The sequence below is a fragment of the Oncorhynchus mykiss genome, chromosome 1, assembly GCF_013265735.2.
Source record: "Oncorhynchus mykiss isolate Arlee chromosome 1, USDA_OmykA_1.1, whole genome shotgun sequence".
NCBI lineage: Eukaryota > Metazoa > Chordata > Actinopteri > Salmoniformes > Salmonidae > Oncorhynchus > Oncorhynchus mykiss.
The window spans coordinates 82271370-82291791 of NC_048565.1; the positions used below are offsets into that span (position 1 = coordinate 82271370).

At 45.0% G+C, this 20422-nt stretch overlaps 1 protein-coding gene across 1 annotated transcript; it reads right to left on the bottom strand.

Moving 5' to 3' along the window:
• Positions 1-3699: 3699 nt before the first annotated feature.
• LOC110530601 (neurofilament light polypeptide-like) lies at positions 3700-17178 on the bottom strand. Its single transcript, XM_036989948.1, has 6 exons — positions 16150-17178; positions 15757-15881; positions 14073-15289; positions 9084-9329; positions 3907-4136; positions 3700-3735 (listed from the first exon to the last, which is right to left on the bottom strand). Exons 1-6 carry the CDS (start codon positions 17176-17178, stop codon positions 3700-3702), a joined length of 2883 nt encoding a protein of 960 aa, XP_036845843.1.
• Positions 17179-20422: the final 3244 nt, after the last annotated feature.

The following is a 20422-nucleotide window of genomic DNA, read 5'->3' on the forward strand; positions in this document are numbered from 1 at the left end:
ATGCGCGCTAATAGCGTTTCAATCGGTGACGTCACTCGCTCTGAGACCTGAAGTAGTTGTTCCCCTTGCTCTGCAAGGGCAGTGGCTTTTGTGGAGCGAAGGGTAACGATGCTTCGTGGGTGTCAGTTGTCTATGTTTGCAGAGGGTCCCTGGTTTGAGCCCGGCGAGGGGACGGACTAAAGTTAAACTGTTACGTTGATGCTGTTGACCCGGATCACTGGTTGCTGCGGAAAAGGAGAAGGTCAAAAGGGTGGTGAGTGTAACTGATGTGAAATGGCTAGCTAGTTAGCAGTGGTGGGCACTAAGAGCGTTTCAATCGGTGATGTCACTCGCTCTGAGACCTGAAGTTCCTTGCTCTGCAAGGGCTGCGGCTTTTGTGGAGCGATGGGTAACGATGCTTCGTGGGTGAATTTTTATTTTATTTAACCTTTATTTAACCTTTAGGTAAGTCAGTTAAGAACAAATTCAATGACGGCCTATCAAAATGCAAAAGGCCTCCTGCGGGGACTGGGGCAGGGATTCAGTTTTACATATATATATTTTTAATGTAAGACAAAATACACATCACGACAAGAGAGACAGCACAACACTGCATAAAGAGAGACCTAAGAAAACAACATTGGAAGGCAGCAACACATGACAACACAGCATGGTAGCAACACAACATGGTAGCAACACAACATGGTAGCAGCACAAAACATGGTACAAACATTATTGGGCACAGACAACAGCACAAAGGGCAAGAAGTTAGAGACAACAATACATCAGGCAAAGCGGCCACAACTGTCAGTAAGAGTGTAAGTCTTTATTGAAGACTCATCTCTTCAGTAGGTCCTATGATTGAGCCGCCCTTGCTTTGTCTGCCTGACCGGTTCCCCTCTTTCCACTGGGATTCTCTGCCTCTAACCCTATTACAGGGGCTGAGTCACTGGCTTGCTGGTGCTCTTCCATGCCGTCCCTAGGAGGGGTGTGTCACTTGAGTGGGTTGAGTCACTGACGTGATCTTCCTGTCCGGGTTGGCGCCCTACCTTGGGTTGTGACGTGGTGGAGATCTTTGTGGGCTATTCTCAGCCTTTTCTGAGGATGGTAAGTTGATGGTTGAAGATATCCCTCTAGTGGTGTGGGGGCTGTGTTTTGGCAAAGTGGGTGGGGTTATATCCTGCCTGTTTGGCCCTGTCCGGTGGTATCGTCGGACGGGGCCACAGTGTCTCCCGACCCCTCCTGTCTCAGCCTCCAGTATTTATGCTGCAGTAGTTTATGTGTAGGGGGGGCTAGTGTCAGTCTGTTTTATCTAGAGGATTTCTCCTGTCTTATATTTTATTTTATTAAATATTTTAATTTCACCTTTATTTAACCAGGTAGGCTAGTTGAGAACAAGTTCTCATTTGCAACTGCGACCTGGCCAAGATAAAGCAAAGCAGTGTGACACAGACAACAACAGAGTTACACATGGAGGAAACAATAAACAAGCCAATAACACAAACAAGTCAATGACACAGTAGAGAAAAGAAAGTCTATACACAGTGTGTGCAAAAGGCATGAGGAGGTTATTTACAGATGGACTATGTACAGCTGCAGTGATCGGTTAGCTGCTTAGATAGTTGATGTTTATTAAAGTTGGTGAGGGAAATAAAAGTCTCCAAATTCAGCGATTTTTGCAATTCGTTCCAGTCACTGGCAGCAGAGAACTGGAAGGAAAGGCGTCCAAATGAGGTGTTGGCTTTGGGGATGATCAGTGAGATATACCTGCTGGAACGTGTGCTACGTGTGGGTGTTGTTATCGTGACCAGTGAACTGAGATAAGGCGAAGCTTTACCTAGCATAGACTTATAGATGACCTGGAGCCAGTGGGTCTGGCGATGAATATGTAGCGAGGGCCAGCCGATTAGAGCAACAGGTCGCAGTGGTGGGTGGTATAAGGTGATGTGGTAACAAAATGGATGGCACTATGATAGACTGCATCCAGTTTGCTGAGTAGAGTGTTGGAAGCTATTTTGTAGGTGACATCGCCGAAGTCGAGGATCGGTAGGATAGTCAGTTTTAATAGGGTAAGTTTGGCGGCGTGAGTGAAGTAGGCTTTGTTGCGAAATAGAAAGCCGATTCTAGATTTGATTTTGGATTGGAGATGTTTAATATGAGTCTGTAAGGAGAGTTTACGGTCTAGCCAGACACCTAGGTATTTATAGTTGTCCACATATTCTAGGTCAGAACCATCCAAGGTGGTGATGCTAGTCGGGCGGGCGGGTGCAGGCAGCGAACGGTTGAAAAGCATGCATTTGGTTTTACTAGCGTTTAAGAGCAGTTGGAGGCCACGGAAGGAGTGTTGTATGGCATGGAAGCTCGTTTGGAGGTTAGTTAGCACAATGTCCAAGGAAGGGCCAGAAGTATACAGAATGGTGTCGTCTGCGTAGAGGTGGGTCAGGGAATTGCCCGCAGCAAGAGCGACATCATTGATATATACAGAGAAAAGAGTAAGCCAGAGAATTGAACCCTGTGGTACCCTCATGGAGACTGCCAGAGGTCCGGACAACATGCCCCCCGATTTGACACACTGAACTCTGTCTGCAAAGTAGTTGGTGAACTAGGCGAGGCAGTCGTCAGAAAAACTAAGGCTATTGAGTCTGCCGAAAGGAATACGGTGATTGACAGAGTCGAAAGCCTTGGCCAGGTCGATGAAGACGGCTGCACAGTACTGTCTTTTATCGATGGCAGTTATGATATCGTGTAATACCTTGAGCGTGGCTGAGGTGCACCCATTACCGGCTCGGAAGCCGGATTGCACAGCGGAGAAGGTACGGTGGGATTCTAAATGGTCAGGGCAGGATGGATATCCGGTGTCCTGTGTGAATTTAAGTGTGCTCTCCTTAAGACCATGCCTCAGGACTACCTGGCCTGATGACTCCTTGCTCTCCACTGCTGCTCCAGATTCAACTGTTCTGCCTGCGGCGATGGAATACTGACCTGTTCACCGGACATGCTACCTGTCCCAGACCTGCTGATTTCAACTCTCTAGAGACAGCAGGAGCGACAGAGATACTCTGAATGATCGGCTATGAAAAGCCAACTGACATTTACTCCTGAGGTGCTGACCTGTTGCACCCTCGACAACCACTGTGATTATTATTATTTGACCCTGCTGGTCATCTATGAACATCTTGGCCATGTTCTGTTATCATTTCCACCCAGCACAGCCAGAAGAGGACTGGACACCCCTCATAGCCTGGTTCATCTCTAGGTTTCTTCCTAGGTTCTGGCCTTTCTAGGGAGTTTGTCCTAGCCACTGTGCTTCTACACCTGCATTGCTTGCTGTTTGGGGTTTTAGGCTGGGTTTCTGTGCAGCACTTTGTGACATCAGCTGATGTAAGAATGGCTTTATAAATACATTTGATTGATGGTCTCCATGTGTGTTTGTTTTGAACTATTATTTTAGGGTGAGGGACAAGATATCGACCACTCCTTATGTAGATGTTTCATAAGAACACTTTCCTCCCAATGTGTTTTCCAAACACCACCCCATGATGTAACAGTGGAGTTTCCAATGTGTCAGCCATAGGGAACCACTGTTTGAAGCTCACTGTATGCAGTAAAGAGGGTCAAATAATACATACAAATACTAGATGTGTAACACAGACACTGGGAGTTAGGAAGCAAGTACAAGGGGTGAATGTAATAACAAATAGAATAATACAAAACAAGAGTTTAGCATCTGGACATGAGGAAGATAACTAATACTGTCTGGGGACACAACCAAAGGGAATGACAGATAAAGGGGAGGTAATCAGAAGTGATGGAGTCCAGGTGAGTCTCATGAGATGGGGTGCGCCTTACGATGGTGGCAGGTGTCCATAATAATAAGTAAACTGCCGACAATGAGGAGAGGGGAAGGGGGAGTAGACGTGACAGTACCCCCTCCCTGAAGCGGGGCTCAAGAAGCAGGACGCCGACCAGAGGAACGGTCCCGAGTACCAGGAGCAGGCCGGTCACCTCTGATGAGGCACGGGAACCTGAAGTGCCAGCTGAAGCGCGGGACCAAGTCGAGCCGGCTGAGGCATGGGAAACAGTCGAATCGGCTGAGGCGCGGGAGCCTGACGGACTGTCTAAGGCATCCCCGGTAGCTTCGGCAGTGGCCCTTGGACCTGACATTACCAGCAAAAAATTATTACAAAAAAATGTAAAATCACTTTTGCTTCCATTTGTTGTGGCAGTATTCTGTAACGCAGACACTGGGAGACTGCAAGCAAGTACAGGGTGTAAAATAAATAATAAATGGAACAATATAAAACAAGAGTAGCATCTAGAAATAGAAACATAACTAATACTGCTTGGGGAACGAACCAAAGGGAATTACAGACATAAGGTAGGTAATCAAAGAAGTGATGGAGTCCAGGTGAGTCTCATGAGGTGCAGGTGCGCATAACGATGGTGGCAGGTGTGCGTAATAATAAGTAAACTGGCTACAAAGAGTGCTAGAGAGGGGGAGCAGGAGTAGAAGTGACAAGAAGTGCCATGCATTGCCCCCTGGTCGCATAACATTGGGGTTGAGTATGAGCAACACTGTTCAATCAAACTAGGCAGAAAGTCCAGTTCAAGATCTGACCCTTGTCCGCCTAAAATATCCAAATCTAACTGCTTGTAGCTCAGGACTTGAAGCAAGGATATGCATATTCTTGTTACTATTTCAAAGGAAACACTTTGAATGTAGGAGAATATAACACATTAGATCTGGTAGAAGATAATACAAACAAAAAAACATGTGTTTTCTATTTTTCTTGTTACATCATCTTAGCAATGCAATAGAAAGGCCAGACAGTGATGTATGATTCTAGGTGTAATTTAGATGTTGTCCACAAGATGAGGGCAGTGTGTGCAAAGTTTACTGATCCAGTAAAGAACTACATCACTACGCAATATGCTGTTTAATTTCTTCCAGGTGTTTGCCCAAATGTGCCAAATTGGTCAATTTATACATTTTATTTGTTATTCTTTTTTAACCCCTTTTTCTCCCCAATTTCGTAGTATCCAATTGTTTAGTGGCTACTATCTTTTCTCATCGCTACAACTCCTGTACGGGCTCGGGAGAGACGAAGGTTGAAAGTCATGCGTCCTCCAATACACAACCCAACCAAGCCGCACTGCTTCTTAACACAGCGCCGTCCAACCCGGAAGCCAGCCGCACCAATGTGTCGGAGGAAACACTGTGCATCTGGCAACCTTGGTTAGCGCACACTGCGCCCGGCCCGCCACAGGAGTTGCTGGTGCGCGATGAGACAAGGATTTCCCTACCGGCCAAACCCTCCTTAACCCGGACGACGCTAGGCCAATTGTGCGTCCGATTACGACAGAGCCTCGGCGCGAACCCAGAATCTCTGGTGGCGCAGCTGGCGCTGCAGTACAGCGCCCTTAACCACTGCACCACCCGGGAGGCAATTTATACATTTTCAAGTAACTATAGCGAACATACAACAATGCTATGGTAATAAAATTGTTTAAGTTTACACACTCCCAGGAATGTCATACATGATGGGTCATTAGCTTCCTTACAGAAAACCTTCACACATCTAGAGGGCTGGGCGGGGTGTGTGTAGAGCCAGAGAAAGCAGTGGGGTCAAACTGCGGAACCCAGTTCCTACATTTGAATATAAAAATATATTTTTTTAACAAGACAATACTACATTTTTTATCTGGGACCCTTAGGATGACAAATCAGAGCAAGATTACTGAATGTCAGTACATTATTTACCTTCAGAGGTGAATGTATCAAACCAGTTGCAATGATAAAAGTGTTTTGTTGTTGTGCACTATCCTCAAACAACGGCATGGTCTTTTTCTGCTGTAATAGCTACTGTAAATTGAAAACAGCAGTCAGATTAACAAGAATGTAAGCTTTCTGCTCACATTGGCTGTTGTTTACAACGTCATTCTAGTAACATTATCGCATACTGAGCAACAACTGTCGTAGTATTAGGGACACCAATCCCGTAGAGCTTAAAGACTTTGTTAAAGGGTAAGTTCACCCTAAGATCAAAGTTTCTTAGTAAATAATCTATCTAAAATCAGCCTGAATCTATATTACACACTTGTAGTCTTTTAGTGTTTAGGCCTCAATCACAACTGAATGAGAAAGATTGGCACCATTACAATACAGCTAACATTGCAGCATTTCCCTTAAAATATCTCAACCCATCTTTGGCTGGGTTAAGACAATAGAGTATGGTTTCCCTTTAACTATCTCACAACTTGCTGTGTTCTATTTTAATTTTACTAGGCAAGTCAGTTAAGAACAAATTCTTATTTTCAATGACAGCCTAGGAACAGTGGGTTAACTGCCTGTTCAGGGGCAGAATGGCAGATTTGTCAGCTCGGGGGGTTTGAACTTGCAACCTTCCGGTTACCTTCCGGTTACTAGTCCAACGTTCTAACCACTAGGCTACCCTGCTGCTCATTTAATTTATGTGAACTTGTTGGCAAGGAACTTTTGTTTGCATCCCTGCATCCATAATTGGGGAATTGACATAGTAAGACAGAGGAAGCTTGCTGTCCTTGCTGTGTTGTGAAACAACAACTCTAGTTTAACTTCTAGGGGTAGGGGGGGACTTTTCAAAACAGTTTTGAAAAGTCCTCTCCCTTCCCCTAGAAGTTAAACCAGAGTTTCCTCTGTCTTCCTCTGTCAATTCCCCAATTATGGATGCAGGGATGCAAACAAAAGTTTGTTGCCAACAAGTTCACCTAAATTAAATGAGCCAAGAAATGGGCCAATAAAAGGGCACTATAAAATGTGCAGTTTTGTGACACAGCACAATGCCACAGATGTCTCAAGTTTTGAAGGAGCGTGCAATTGGCATGTTGACTACAGGAATGTCCACCAGAGCTGTTGCCAGATCATTTTATATGAATTTCTCTACCATAATCCGCCTCCAAAGTTATTGGAAATTGGCAGTACGTCCAACTGGCCTCACAACCGCAGACTATGTGTAGACCTTACAGTGAAATACTTACTTACGAGCCCTTAACCAACAATGCAGTTTTAAGAAAATACCTAAAAAAAAGTAAGAGTAACAAATAATTAAAGAGCAGCAGTAAAAAACAATAGCGGGGCTATATACAGCGGGTTCCGGTACAGAGTCAATTTGCGGGGGCACCGGTGTCGAGGTAATTGAGGTAATATGTACATGTAGGTAGAGTTTTAAAGTGACTAAACTTAGATAATAGTAGAAAGTAGCAGCAGCATAGGGAGGGGGGGGTGTCAATGCAAATAGTCTGACTAGCCATTTGATTAGATGTTCAAGCTTGGGGGTAGAAGCTGTTTAGAAGCCTCTTGGACCTAGACTTGTTGCTCCGGTACCACTTGCCGTGCGCTAGCAGAGAGAACAGTCTATGACTAGGGTGGATGGAGTCTGACAATATTTTGGCCGTTTCTCTGACACCGCCTGGTATAGAGGTCCTGGTTGGCAAAAAGCTTGGCCCCAGTGATGTACTGGGCCGTATGCACTACCCTCTGTAGTGCCATGCGGTCGGAGGCCGAGCAGTTGCCATACCAGGCAGTGATGCAACCCGTCAGGATGGTCTCGATGTTGCAGCTGTAAAACCTTTTGAGGATCTGAGGATCCATGCCAAATCTTTTCAGTCTCCTGAGGGGGAATAGGTTTTGTCATACCCTCTTCATGACTTTCTTGGTGTCCTTGGGCCATGTTAGTTTGTTGGTGATGTGGAAGCCAAGGAACTTGAAGTTACCCTTACCCTTCAGGAAGTCCAGGATCATGTTGCAGAGGGAGGTATGCAAATTGGAATGGGTCCAGGGTTTCTGGGATAATGATGTTAATGTGAGCCATGACTAGACTTTCAAAGCATTTCATGGCTACAGACGTGAGTGCTACGGGTCGGTAGTCATTTAGGCAGGTTACCTTAGTGTTCTTGGAAACAGGAGCAATGGTGGTCTGCTTGAAACATGTTGGTATTACAGACTCAGACAGGTAGAGGTTGAAAATGTCAGTGAAGACACTTGCCAGTTGGTCAGCGCATGCTCGGAGTACACGTCCTGGTAATCCATCTGGCCCTGCGGCCTTGTGAATATTGACCTGTTTTAAGGTCTTACTCACATCAGCTGCAGAGAGCGTGATCATACAGTCGTCCGGAACAACTGATGCTCTCATGCATGTTTCAGTGTTATTTGCCTCTAAGCGAGCATAGAAGGTATTTGATTGATTTCCTTATATGAACTGTAACTTATTATGTTGTAGTTATATTTTTGTTCAATATAAAGTGTTCAACTGTGAGTTTCTACCATGCTTTGGGGAAATAGGATGCGGGCAAAGGGGAGATTTATTTTGAATTCAGCCTAGTGCTGTTGGAATTCACCTGCTTCTACATATGGGATAAATTATGAGAAATTATATACGTGATGCCATCTTATCAGGTGAAAGACAGCACAGTATGTAAGAATAGCTGGAAACAGAAGTGCTCTTCAAATAGCATTTATTGCTCAGCACATTCAGGCATGATCAAATCACATTATCAACCATTCTCATTATCATCCCTATGCACATTATCATCCATTGGTCAGAAGTAAATAGATACAGCAAAATACAGCTTTTGATTTGTTACATTCAATATTACAGTACATCTCTCTTGCAGGAGTTCATTAATTGTGCCTCATAATCAGGGGCGCATCTTTGATTTTAGAAGTGTGGGGGGGGGGGGGGGGGGGGCGACATGTCCCGTCCCCGTCCCCAGTGAAAGTTGCGGCCCTGGTGATAATTGATAACCATGATACTTTACATGTTAAGTGTCAGTTAATATTTTAAGGCGGAGCAGTTCTCATATTGCTTTATGGGCTTGCACTAACCATGCACCTCCTGTAAAGCTGTTCTAGTCTATTTAAAATTGCACCTGTTCTGTTATCTTCTCATCAACTGTCTGATCTTTCAAACCCACGGCTGATACATCCTGTTCTTTCACTGGTGATATCTTTGTAATAGATATCTCAACATGTTCAGGTTTTAACTCAGAGGCCTTGGTCTTCACGCTAACTGTATTTGTGGGTCCATCTTTGGGATCTGTAACCTTCTCAGGCTCTTTGTCCATACTTTCCTCTGGTTTCTCTTGAATTGTGTTGCTTTCTGGTGCCCCCCTGTGTGAGTCCTTGCTCTCTGCAACTGCAGGCATCTGTTTCTCTGGTGGTGTGATTGTCTTAGCTTTGTCACCACTGCCCATCATTTCACTCTCTTCTGTAGGGGTGGTCGTTGTTTCTGGGGTGAGGGTTGAGTCTGGTTTAGGGGTGGTTGTTGATTCTGGGGTGAGGGTTGAGTATGGTTTAGGGGTGGTCGTTAATTCTGGGGTGAGAGTTGAGTCTGGTTTAGGGGACATTTCCTCTTTAGGGGTGATGGTTGGGTCTGGTTTTGGGAAAGTTTCTACTTTAGGGGTGACTGCTGGTTCTGGTTTTGGGGAAGTTTCTTCTTTAGGGGTGACTGCTGGTTCTAGTTTTGGGGAACTTTCTTCTATATGTGTGACTGCTATTACTGTTTTTGGGGAAGTTTCTACTTTAGCGGTGACTGCTAGAGATGATTTTGTGGAAGTTTCTTCTTTAGCGGTGACTGCTGGTTCTGGCTTTGGGGAAGTTTCTTCTCTGGTTGTGACTGCTAGTTCTGGTTTTGGGGAAGTTTCTACTTTAGTGGTGACTGCTCGTTCTGGTTTAGGAGATGTCTCCTCTTTAGGGGCAACAGTGGGGAACGGTTTAGGGGATGTTTCTTCTTTAGTGGTGACAGTGGGATACGGTTTAGGGGATGTCTCCTCTTTAGGGGCAATAGTGGGGAACGGTTTAGGGGATGTTTCTTCTTTAGTGGTGACAGTGGGATATGGTTTAGGGGATGTCTCCTCTTTAGGGGTGACTGTTGGTTCCTGTTGCGGGGATGTTTCTTCTTTAGCGGTGACAGTGGGGTACGGTTTAGGGGATGTCTCCTCTTTAGGAGTGACAGTTGGCTCTGGTTGCGGGGTTGTTTCTTCTTTAGGAGTGACAGTGTGCTCTGGTTTTAGGGAAATTTCTACATTAGTGGTGACTGCTGGTTTTGGAGAAGTTTCTACTTTAGCGGTGACTGCTGGTTCTGGTTTTGGGGAAGTTTCTACTTTAGGGGTGACTGCTGGTTCTGGTTTTTGGGAAGTTTCTTCTTTAGGAGTGACAGTGGGGTCTGGGTTAGTGAATGTTTCATTTTTAGGGGTGACTGCTGGTTCTGGTTTTGGGGAAGTTTCTACTTTAGCTGTGACTGCTGGTTCTGGTTTTGGGGAAGTTTCTACTTTAGGGGTGACTGCTAGATCTGGTTTTGGGGAAGTTTCTTCTTTAGGGGTGATGGTTGAATCTGGTTTTGGGGAAGCTTCTTCTTTAGGGGTGACTGCTGGTTCTGGTTTAATGGAAGTTTCTTCTTTAGGGTTGACAGTGAGGTCCGGTTTAGGGAATGTGTCATCTTTAGGGGCGACTGCTGGTTCTGGTTTTTGGGACGTTTCTTTTTTAGGGGTGATGGTTGGTTCTGGATTTGGGGATGTTTCTTCTTTAAAGGTGATGGTTGAGTCTGCTTTTGGGGAAGTTTGTTCTTTAGTGGTGACTGCTAGATCTGGTTTTGGGGAAGTTTCTAATTTAGCGGTGACTGATAGTTCTGGTTTAGGGAATGTCTCCTCTTTAGGGGCGACTGTCGGGAATGGTTTAGGGGATGTTTTCTCTTTAGGGGTGACAGTGGGGTACGGTTTAGGAGATGTCTCCTCTTTAGGGGTGACAGTTGGCTCTGGATGCGGGGTTGTTTCTTCTTTAGGAGTGACAGTGGGGTCCGGTTTAGGGAATGTGTCATCTTTAGGGGTGACTGCTGGTTCTGGTTTTGGGGACGTTTCTTCTTTAGGAGTGACTGCTGGTTCTAGTTTTGGGGAAGTTTCTTCTATATGTGTGACTGCTAGTACTGTTTTTGGGGAAGTTTCTACTTTAGGGGTGACTGCTAGAGATGATTTTGTGGAAGTTTCTTCTTTAGCGGTGACTGCTGGTTCTGGCTTTGGGGAAGTTTCTTCTCTGGTTGTGACTGCTAGTTCTGGTTTTGGGGAAGTTTCTACTTTAGTGGTGACTGCTCGTTCTGGTTTAGGGGATGTCTCCTCTTTAGGGGCAACAGTGGGGAACGGTTTAGGGGATGTTTCTTCTTTAGTTGTGACAGTGGGATACGGTTTAGGGGATGTCTCCTCTTTAGGGGCAATAGTGGGGAACGGTTTAATGGAAGTTTCTTCTTTAGGGTTGACAGTGGGGTACGGTTTAGGGTAAGTCTCCTCTTTAGGAGTGACAGTTGGCTCTGGTTGCGGGGTTGTTTCTTCTTTAGGAGTGACAGTGTGCTCTGGTTTTAGGGAAATTTCTACATTAGTGGTGACTGCTGGCTTTGGAGAAGTTTCTACTTTAGCGGTGACTGCTGGTTCTGGTTTTGGGGAAGTTTCTACTTTAGGGGTGACTGCTAGATCTGGTTTTGGGGAAGTTTCTTCTTTAGGGGTGATGGTTGAATCTGGTTTTGGGGAAGCTTCTTCTTTAGGGGTGACTGCTGGTTCTGGTTTAATGGAAGTTTCTTCTTTAGGGTTGACAGTGGGGTCCGGTTTAGGGAATGTGTCATCTTTAGGGGCGACTGCTGGTTCTGGTATTTGGGACGTTTCTTTTTTAGGGGTGATGGTTGGTTCTGGATTTGGGGATGTTTCTTCTTTAAAGGTGATGGTTGAGTCTGCTTTTGGGGAAGTTTGTTCTTTAATGGTGACTGCTAGAGATGATTTTGTGGAAGTTTCTTCTTTAGCGGTGACTGCTGGTTCTGGCTTTGGGGAAGTTTCTTCTCTGGTTGTGACTGCTAGTTCTGGTTTTGGGGAAGTTTCTACTTTAGTGGTGACTGCTCGTTCTGGTTTAGGGGATGTCTCCTCTTTAGGGGCAATAGTGGGGAACGGTTTAGGGGATGTTTCTTCTTTAGTGGTGACAGTGGGATATGGTTTAGGGGATGTCTCCTCTTTAGGGGTGACTGTTGGTTCCTGTTGCGGGGATGTTTCTTCTTTAGTGGATACAGTGGGGTACGGTTTAGGGGAAGTCTCCTCTTTAGGAGTGACAGTTGGCTCTGGTTGCGGGGTTGTTTCTTCTTTAGGAGTGACAGTGTGCTCTGGTTTTAGGGAAATTTCTACATTAGTGGTGACTGCTGGCTTTGGAGAAGTTTCTACTTTAGCGGTGACTGCTGGTTCTGGTTTTGGGGAAGTTTCTACTTTAGGGGTGACTGCTGGTTCTGGTTTTGGGGAAGTTTCTTCTTTAGGAGTGACAGTGGGGTCTGGGTTAGTGAATGTTTCATTTTTAGGGGTGACTGCTGGTTCTGGTTTTGGGGAAATTTCATCTTTAGGTGTGACTGCTAGTACTGGTTTTGGGGAAGTTTCTACTTTAGTCGTGACTGCTAGTTCGGGTTTTGGTGAAGTTTCTACTTTAGGGGTGACTGCTAGATCTGGTTTTGGGGAAGTTTCTTCTTTAGGGGTGATGGTTAAATCTGATTTTGGGGAAGCTTCTTCTTTAGGGGTGACTGCTGGTTCTGGTTTAATGGAAGTTTCTTCTTTAGGGTTGATAGTGGGGTACGGTTTAGGGGGTGTCTCCTCTTTAGGAGTGACAGTTGGCCCTGGTTGAGAGGTTGTTTCTTCTTTAGGAGTGACACTGGGGTCAGGGTTAAGGAATGTTATATTTTTAGGGGTGACTGCTAGTTCTGGTTTTGGGGAATTTTCTTCTTTAGGGGTGATTGTTGGTTCTGGATTTGGGGAAATTTCTTCTTTAAAGGTGATGGTTGAGTCTGCTTTTGGGGAAGTTTGTTCTTTAGTGGTGACTGCTAGATCTGGTTTTGGGGAAGTTTCTAATTTAGCGGTGACTGATAGTTCTGGTTTAGGGAATGTCTCCTCTTTAGGTGCGACTGTCGGGAATGGTTTTGGGGATGTCTCCTCTTTAGGGGTGACAGTTGGCTCTGGATGCGGTGTTGTTTCTTCTTTAGGAGTGACAGTGGGGTCCGGTTTAGGGAATGTGTCATCTTTAGGGGCGACTGCTGGTTCTGGTTTTGGGGACGTTTCTTTTTTAGGGGTGATGGTTGAGCTTTGTTTTGGGGACGTTTCTACTTTAGGGGTAACTGCTAGTTCTGGTTTGGGTGAAGTTTCTACTTTTGGGATGACTCCTGGTTCTGGTTTTTGGGACGTTTCTTCTTTAGGGGTGACTGCTGGTTCTGGCTCTGGGGAAGTTTGTTCTTTAGGGGTGACTGCTAGATCTGGTTTTGGGGAAGTTTCTAATTTAGCGGTGGCTGATAGTTCTGGTTTAGGGAATGTCTCCTCTTTAGTGGCGACTGTCAGGAATGGTTTTGGGGGTGTTTCCTCTTTAGGGGTGACAGTGGGGTATGGTTTAGGAGATGTCTCCTCTTTAGGGGTGACAGTTGGCTCTGGATGCGGTGTTGTTTCTTCTTTAGGAGTGACAGTGGGGTCCAGTTTAGGGGATGTGTCATCTTTAGGGGTGACTGCTGATTCTGGTTTTGGGGACGTTTCTTCTTTAGGGGTGATGGTTGAGATTGGTTTTGGGGAAGTATCTACCTTTGGGATGACTCCTGGTTCTGGTTTTTGGGACGTTTCTTCTTTAGTGGTGAATGCTAGTTCTGGTTTTGGGGAAGTTTCTAATTTAGCCGTGACTGCTAGTTCTGGTTTTGGGGACGTTTCTTCTTTAGTGGTGACTGCTATTTCTGGTTTTGGGGAAGTTTCTTCTTTAGTGGTGACTGCTAGTTCTGGTTTTGGGGATGTTTCTTCTTTTGCAGTGACTGCTGGTTCTGGTTTAATGGAAGTTTCTTCTTTAGGGGTGACAGTTGGGTCGGGTTTGGGGGATGTCTCAGATTCTTTCCTTTTTTCCTCACCCATTGAGACATCTTTTGTGACCTTTTCACTGCCAACAATTTTTACACTATCATCCTTGCTGCTCACTTTTTGCTCTGTCGGACCCACCTCCTTTTTAGGAATCTTTTGCACAAGGTCTTCCTTACACTCACTTGTTGTGCTGAGAATTCTGTCTGGCATTTTACCTCCTACTGTTCTCTCATCTTGTGTCGTTTTTACACCAGAATCATCAGGTGACTTCACCTGCTCCACTGTCTCCTTGGTTGAACTGGTGTTGAGCTCTGCAGTGTTATCAGGGGATTCCATGTCCTTCTCTGTGGGCTCAGGGAGATCCTCTTCTTGTGTTGTCACAGCACTCTCTGCCTCTTGAGGTTGGTCTGACTCTCTGTGCTCCTTCTGATCAGGTTTCTGCTCCAGTGTTGGGGCACTCTGGTCTGTCAGATCTACCTTTTTCCCCTCTTTGATGGGACTTTCTTTTGGGCTATCTTGTTGTTGCTCTGTTGGGGCACTCTCCTCTTTCAGATCTACCTCTTTTTTCTCTTGTAAAGGGCTTTCTATTTTTCTCTCCTCTGACACCTTTTTGGGTTCTTTGGAGATGTCCTCTGTGGGGACCTGTGGTTCACCCTTTATTGAACTTCCTGTTTTGCTATCCTCTGACTCTGACGTTTTGGGTTCTGTTGAGATGTCACCATTCATGGGAACCTCTAGTTGGGATTTGCCTTGTTTTGGGGTGTCATCTTTTTCTAATGTCTCGTTTATCTCGCTGTCTAGCTTCTCTGTTGTGTCCAGTTTTTCCTTCTCTCCCTCACTGGTGGCCTCAGCTGATTTGACTTCACTTTGTGTATTTTCACCTCTGTCAATGTCCTCTGTCTTTTTGATTGCATCTGGCTCACCCCCCTTTTCCTCCTCTCTTTCATCATCTCCCTCCTCTCCATTTTCTCCCTCACTAGGGCTAACTCCATCTCCATTTACCTCGACCTCTGCTGATGTGACCATATGCTGTCTCTTAGACTCTTCCTCCTGTTCACCCTCTTCCTCCGGGGCGTCCACTTCAACATCCACTTTACCTCTAGCTTTCTCTTTATGCTCATCCACCTGTTCCCCACTTCTCCTCTCAGCTTTGTCACTCTCTTCTCCCTGCTTCTGTCTCAACTTGTCTCCCTCTCCCCCGACCGTCTCCTCGGAGCCTTTCTCCTCAATCTCGGACATCTCCATGTCTCTGGTGGTCTCAGAGATGATCTCCTCAACAAACTTGTACTGGGGTTCAGACCTGCGTGTGGGCCCTCCCTGCCGGGCCAGGCAAGGCAGGGTGTAGACGGGGGACTGGCGGTAGATGCAGGGCATGGAGATGTGGGTGTCAGAGATGGTGTACAGATGGGACTCCTCACCCTCCAGGAGTTTCCTATAGGGAGGCAGAGAGACGTGTTATTACCGTCATGACTATAATATGGATATGTCCCAATGTGTTAGCCTCGTAAATGCCAGACTGATCAATTCTGCACACATCCATGTCAGCTTGTGAGAACAGTGTGTGTGGATATGTCTGAATATCCATATCATGATTAAAGTGTCATTCTGTGTTGTGAAATGGTCTATGTTCATTTGATGTTAAATATGAAATCAAACTATTTCAATAAAATGTCTACTGTTTAATTTGATTAGTCTTTATTTATTATTCACTATTGACTGTGTTTTGTAATAATCTCTCACCCTCGCTATGACATTTTTACACAGTTTTGCTGTAACACAGCACTGAGTTGAATCAGATGTGTTAGCGCTGGGCTAGAATAAACTGTCCACACCCCGGTTATCCTCAGAAAAAGATCCAGGAACACACTAAAAATATACGGTAGAGTTGATGTCTCTTACCTGTAAGAGAGAATCTCCACATCCAAAGCCATTTTGACATTCAGCAGGTCCTGGTTCTCTCTCAGGTAGCCAGACATGTCTAGTTTAGCATTGGTCAGCTCATTCTCCAGCTGCCTGATAGTGTCCTGGACAGAAAAGCACACAATAAGAGTCAATAATAGGGTCAACCAGCCACTTTGTCTGGTATGAAAACCAGGATATATTTAGGGGGGGAAATATTGTTCTACCCATATAGGCCAATATGAGAAAATTATATTCCAATAATGATACAGTTCACATGGGGCCTATATTTGTGGCCTACACCTAGTACATAGCCCTGAATACAAATATGAATCATCAAAATGTGTATGTTTACTTATATTTGTTAGAGGTACAAAATAAACCACAGTCTACCTGGTAATGAATCAATTCTGCAGAGTGACGCTCCTCCAGCTCTTGTAGTTGTTTTTCCAGGGCCTCTCTCATTCCTTTACCACAGTCCAGTTCAATTGTCTTCCCCTGCAGGTGCCTTCTATTCTGCTGGATCTCCTGTTGGGTTGCCTTCAACGCCTCTCTGTTACTTTCTGCCGCTTTGGTTAACTTTGCGAACTGGACACGGAAGCCCTCCTCGGCCTGCTGAATGTCGGAAGTGGCGTGACCTTCTAACTGCACACGGATCTCCCGGAGAGCCTCTGTGATGTCAGGTTTGCCAAAGTTGTACGCCTTGACCGTTACTTGAGCCTCTTGGATCTGGGCCACCATTTCTGATATCTCGTCCTCATGGTTGTTCTTCAGGAAGTGGATCTCGTCCACCAAAGACTGCGCTTTCTTTTCCAACTGAAGTTTGGCAAGGTATGCATCGTTGGCGTCCTTTTTCAGCACAAGGATGCCGTTCTCTGCGTTCGAGCGGTCACGTGCCTCCTGCTCATACTTGTCTCTCAAGGTGAGGAAATCTTCCTCCAGGTTCTGATGCTCTATCTCGATCTGACGCTTCTGAAGGGTGATGTCATGAACTAGGTTCCTCAGGTCCATAAGCTCTGGCTCGTGCTCCTGGGCCAGAGACGCAGGGGACTGTGCCTTTAGTTTGATTTCCTCGATTTCCCTCTCAAACAATTCATTTTCATGCTCCAAATGACGCACCTTCTCTATGAATCCGGCGAAACGGTCGTTCAGCCCATGGAGCAGTTCTTTCTCATTCCTTTTTGTCAAAACCTCGGTAAATGGGTTTGATAAATCGAAAAGGCTCTCCGATGATCTCGGAACGGATCCGAATTCGCTCTTCAGCGTCGTCGCATATCCTCTGTTCGTGTATGCGATAGTCGACTCAAAGCCAACAGTCCTGGATGCAGAGGGGGATCCGGTCAGTTTGGGTTGATAGCAGCAATACTCAGCTTGAGCTCCCCTATGCGGAGAACCCGAATGATAGTCCATTCTGTGGCTCATATTGCCTCAGTAAACTATACAGTGTCAGTTTGCAGGCTAAGCAGCGCGGCTCCTACCTTTTTATACCCCCTCTGTCTGCTCGCGCTGCAGAATGGAACTGTCTATAGTGCTGAAAATGTATAGCATCAGCTGTAGGCTTGACTGTCTGCCAACGCTTGTGTCCTCACCTGTGTTCTCTCTCTCTCCGTCTCTCTTTCTCCCTCATCGTTTTGTCTCAGACAGCATCGACGGATAGGAGATAATTTCACTTCAAAACGTCGGCAGTCTACAATGACACCTCAAAATTAAAAGTCATATGTCTTCAATAAATTGTCAGGTGTTCAGACTATTGTTTTATCCAAGGGGCTATATATCTTTCTTTGTTTGGTTGATTTTTTAAATATTATAGAAAGGGGTTGCAGAATCTGGTTTGGCTGAATGTGTCTGCCTTGTAATATAACTGTATATTACTGTATATAAGAGACAGTAATGCAAGTGTAAAATAGTCATGTAAGAATGACCCTAAGCCGAGACATAACTGCTTCCATTTCTCAGTCAAGCAGCACTTTTAAAGGGCATTTCAAACACTTTTCAACCTCATATTCATCATCTCCAGCACCAAACCAGTGAAAATTAGGTTGGAAATGGGTGGAGTTGCCCATTAATCTTGAACCTTTTTACAAATGTCTACATGAGGAAAATGCATGGGTCTGCTTGGCTTGGCGGAGACAGACTGGCTGAAAGGGGTTGGCCTGGATGTGTTCCTGTGATACAGCTTTCATTTACACCTCACAGTATACGGTAGGTTGCTCATAGAAATCAATGATGGATTTCAGTGAATAATGTGAATATGATATCAGAATAGGATATTTACTCTCTTAATCAGACATGAAAATCTCTATAGAGAGAGATTAGTAAATAGAAAATGTGACTAAACAATGTCTCTGCAAACATATTTTTTATTGTAAAATAGTGTATCATCACTAAAATAAACACTACATTAACTCATGTCACTTGATAGATGTATGTTAGAAAAGGATACACAGTGATTGACATATTTTAACACATTTCATAGGCAACATTTTTATAATTTCGAGGTATTGTAATATGTAACACCTAACTGTCCTCACCCCACCCCCTATACAAACAAAGTGTTGAGAAAGTGCTTTTAGATCAGGTGAAAGTCACTCAGTAGATACACTGACTGTACAAAACATTAGGAACACCTTCCTAATATTGTGTTGCACTCAATTCATCAGGGCATGGACTCTACAAGGTATTAAAAGCATTCCACAGGGATGCTGGCCCATGTTGATTCCAATGCTTCCCACAGTTGTATCACTGTCAACTTGTCTGAATCTCCTTTGGGTGGTGGACTGTTATTGATACACACAGGAAACTGTTGAGCATGAAAAACCCAGTCGCGATGCAGTTCTTGAAAAACTTAAACCGGTGCGCCTGGTACCTACTACCATACCCCTTTGAAAGGCACTTAAATATTTTGTCTTGCCCATTCACCCACTGAATGGCACACACACAATCCATGTCTCATTTGTCTCAAGGCTTAAAAATCCTTCTTTAAGCTGTCTGCTCCTCTTCATCTACACTGATTGAAGTGTACTTAACAAGTGACATCAATAAGGGATCATAGCTTTCACCTGGATTCACCTGGTCAGTCTACAGTATGTCATGGAAAGAGCGGGTATTTCTAATGTTCTGTACACTCACTGCAAATCCACTGAATTGCAACGTGCAATAATTTCAAACATTTCACTGAATTTCAGTTCATAGACGGATATCAGTCCATTTAAATTACTTAGGACCTAATCAATGGATTTCACATTACTGGGAATACAGACATGCATCTGTTGGTAACAGATAGCTTAAAAGAAAAGTAGGGGCCTGAATCAGAAAACCAGTCAGTATCTGGTGTGACCACCATTTGCCTCATTCATCATGACACATATCCTTCGCATAGAGTGGTTCAGCCTGGTGATTGTGGCCTGTGGAATGTTGTCCCATTACTCTTCAATGGGTGTGCGAAGTTGCTGGATATTGGCGGGAACTGGAACACATTGTCGTACACGTCGATCCAGAGCATCCCAAACATGTTCAATGGGTTGCATGTCTGGTGAGTTTCCAGGAATTGTGTACAGATCCTTGCGACATGGGGCTGTGCATTATCATGCTGAAACACTCCGGTCACACCGTTGACACGAGCAAACCACTCGCCCACACAATGCCATACATGCTGTCTTCTGTCTGCGTGGTAAGGTTGAAACCGGGATTTATCCGTGAAGAGCACACTTCTCCAGCGTGCCAGTGGCCATCAAAGGTGAGCATTTGCCCACTGAAGTCAGTCACGTTGCCAAACTGCAGTCAGGTCAAGACCCTGGTGAGGATGACGAGCACGCAGATGAGCTTCCCTGAGACTGTTTCTGACAGTTTATGCAGAAAGTCTTCGGTTGTGCAAACCCATAGTTTCATCAGCTGTCCGGGTGGCTGGTCTCAGACGATCCCGCAGGTGAAAAAAACGGATGTGGAGGTCCTGGGCTGGCGTGGTTACACGTGGTCTGCGGTTGTTAGGCCTGTTGGATGTACTGCCAAATTCTGTAAACGATGTTGGAGTCGGCTTATGTTGAATAAATGAACATTCAATTATCTGGCAACAGCTCTGGTGGACGTTCCTATAGTCAGCATGCCAATTGCACTCTCCCAAAAACTTGAGACATCTATGTCATTGTGATGTGTGAGCTCAACTGTGAATGGTCCTGGAGCACCAAAATAAAGTGTTAAGCGAAGCCAGTTTGCATTTGGTTTCACCCCAATCATATCATATCGAGAGCAATACATCATTGTCTGAAACACCTTGAATAGTTGCTTCTCTGTTGTGTTGTTGTAGCTAACTAGCTAAAATTGACCCTTTCCTAAATTAGCCATGGATGGAGATAGGGAGTTGGACTTTTGGTTTTGCTCAATTCCAGTACTAGCATGTAACCTGGAGACCTGTCATCAGATCCCTCTTCTCCCAGCTGGAGGGTTTAATGATTTTAGTCACACCCTGGGAAAAAAAATCTCTGGTAGTAAAACGTAGTGATTTTGCTCTTACTGAGACAGAGGCTGACATGCTTTCGAATATCAAGTAAAAAGTGGATCTCACTCATACATGTACACGTGCTTGTTGAAAATAACATGTATTTAATTCCAGCCCTTCATGTTTACCACATTTCAAATAAATCGCCAAGAAATTACAGTGGGTTTGGAG

Excerpts from the sequence above, each read along its gene's own strand:
- LOC110530601 (XM_036989948.1), bottom strand. The coding sequence starts at position 17,178 with ATGAGCCACAGAATGGACTATCATTCGGGTTCTCCGCATAGGGGAGCT. Across the intron at positions 15,882-16,149 it reads CAGAATTGATTCATTACCAG|GACACTATCAGGCAGCTGGA; the intron begins GTAGACTGTGGT and ends TTTTCTGTCCAG. Across the intron at positions 15,290-15,756 it reads GTGGAGATTCTCTCTTACAG|GAAACTCCTGGAGGGTGAGG; the intron begins GTAAGAGACATC and ends GCCTCCCTATAG.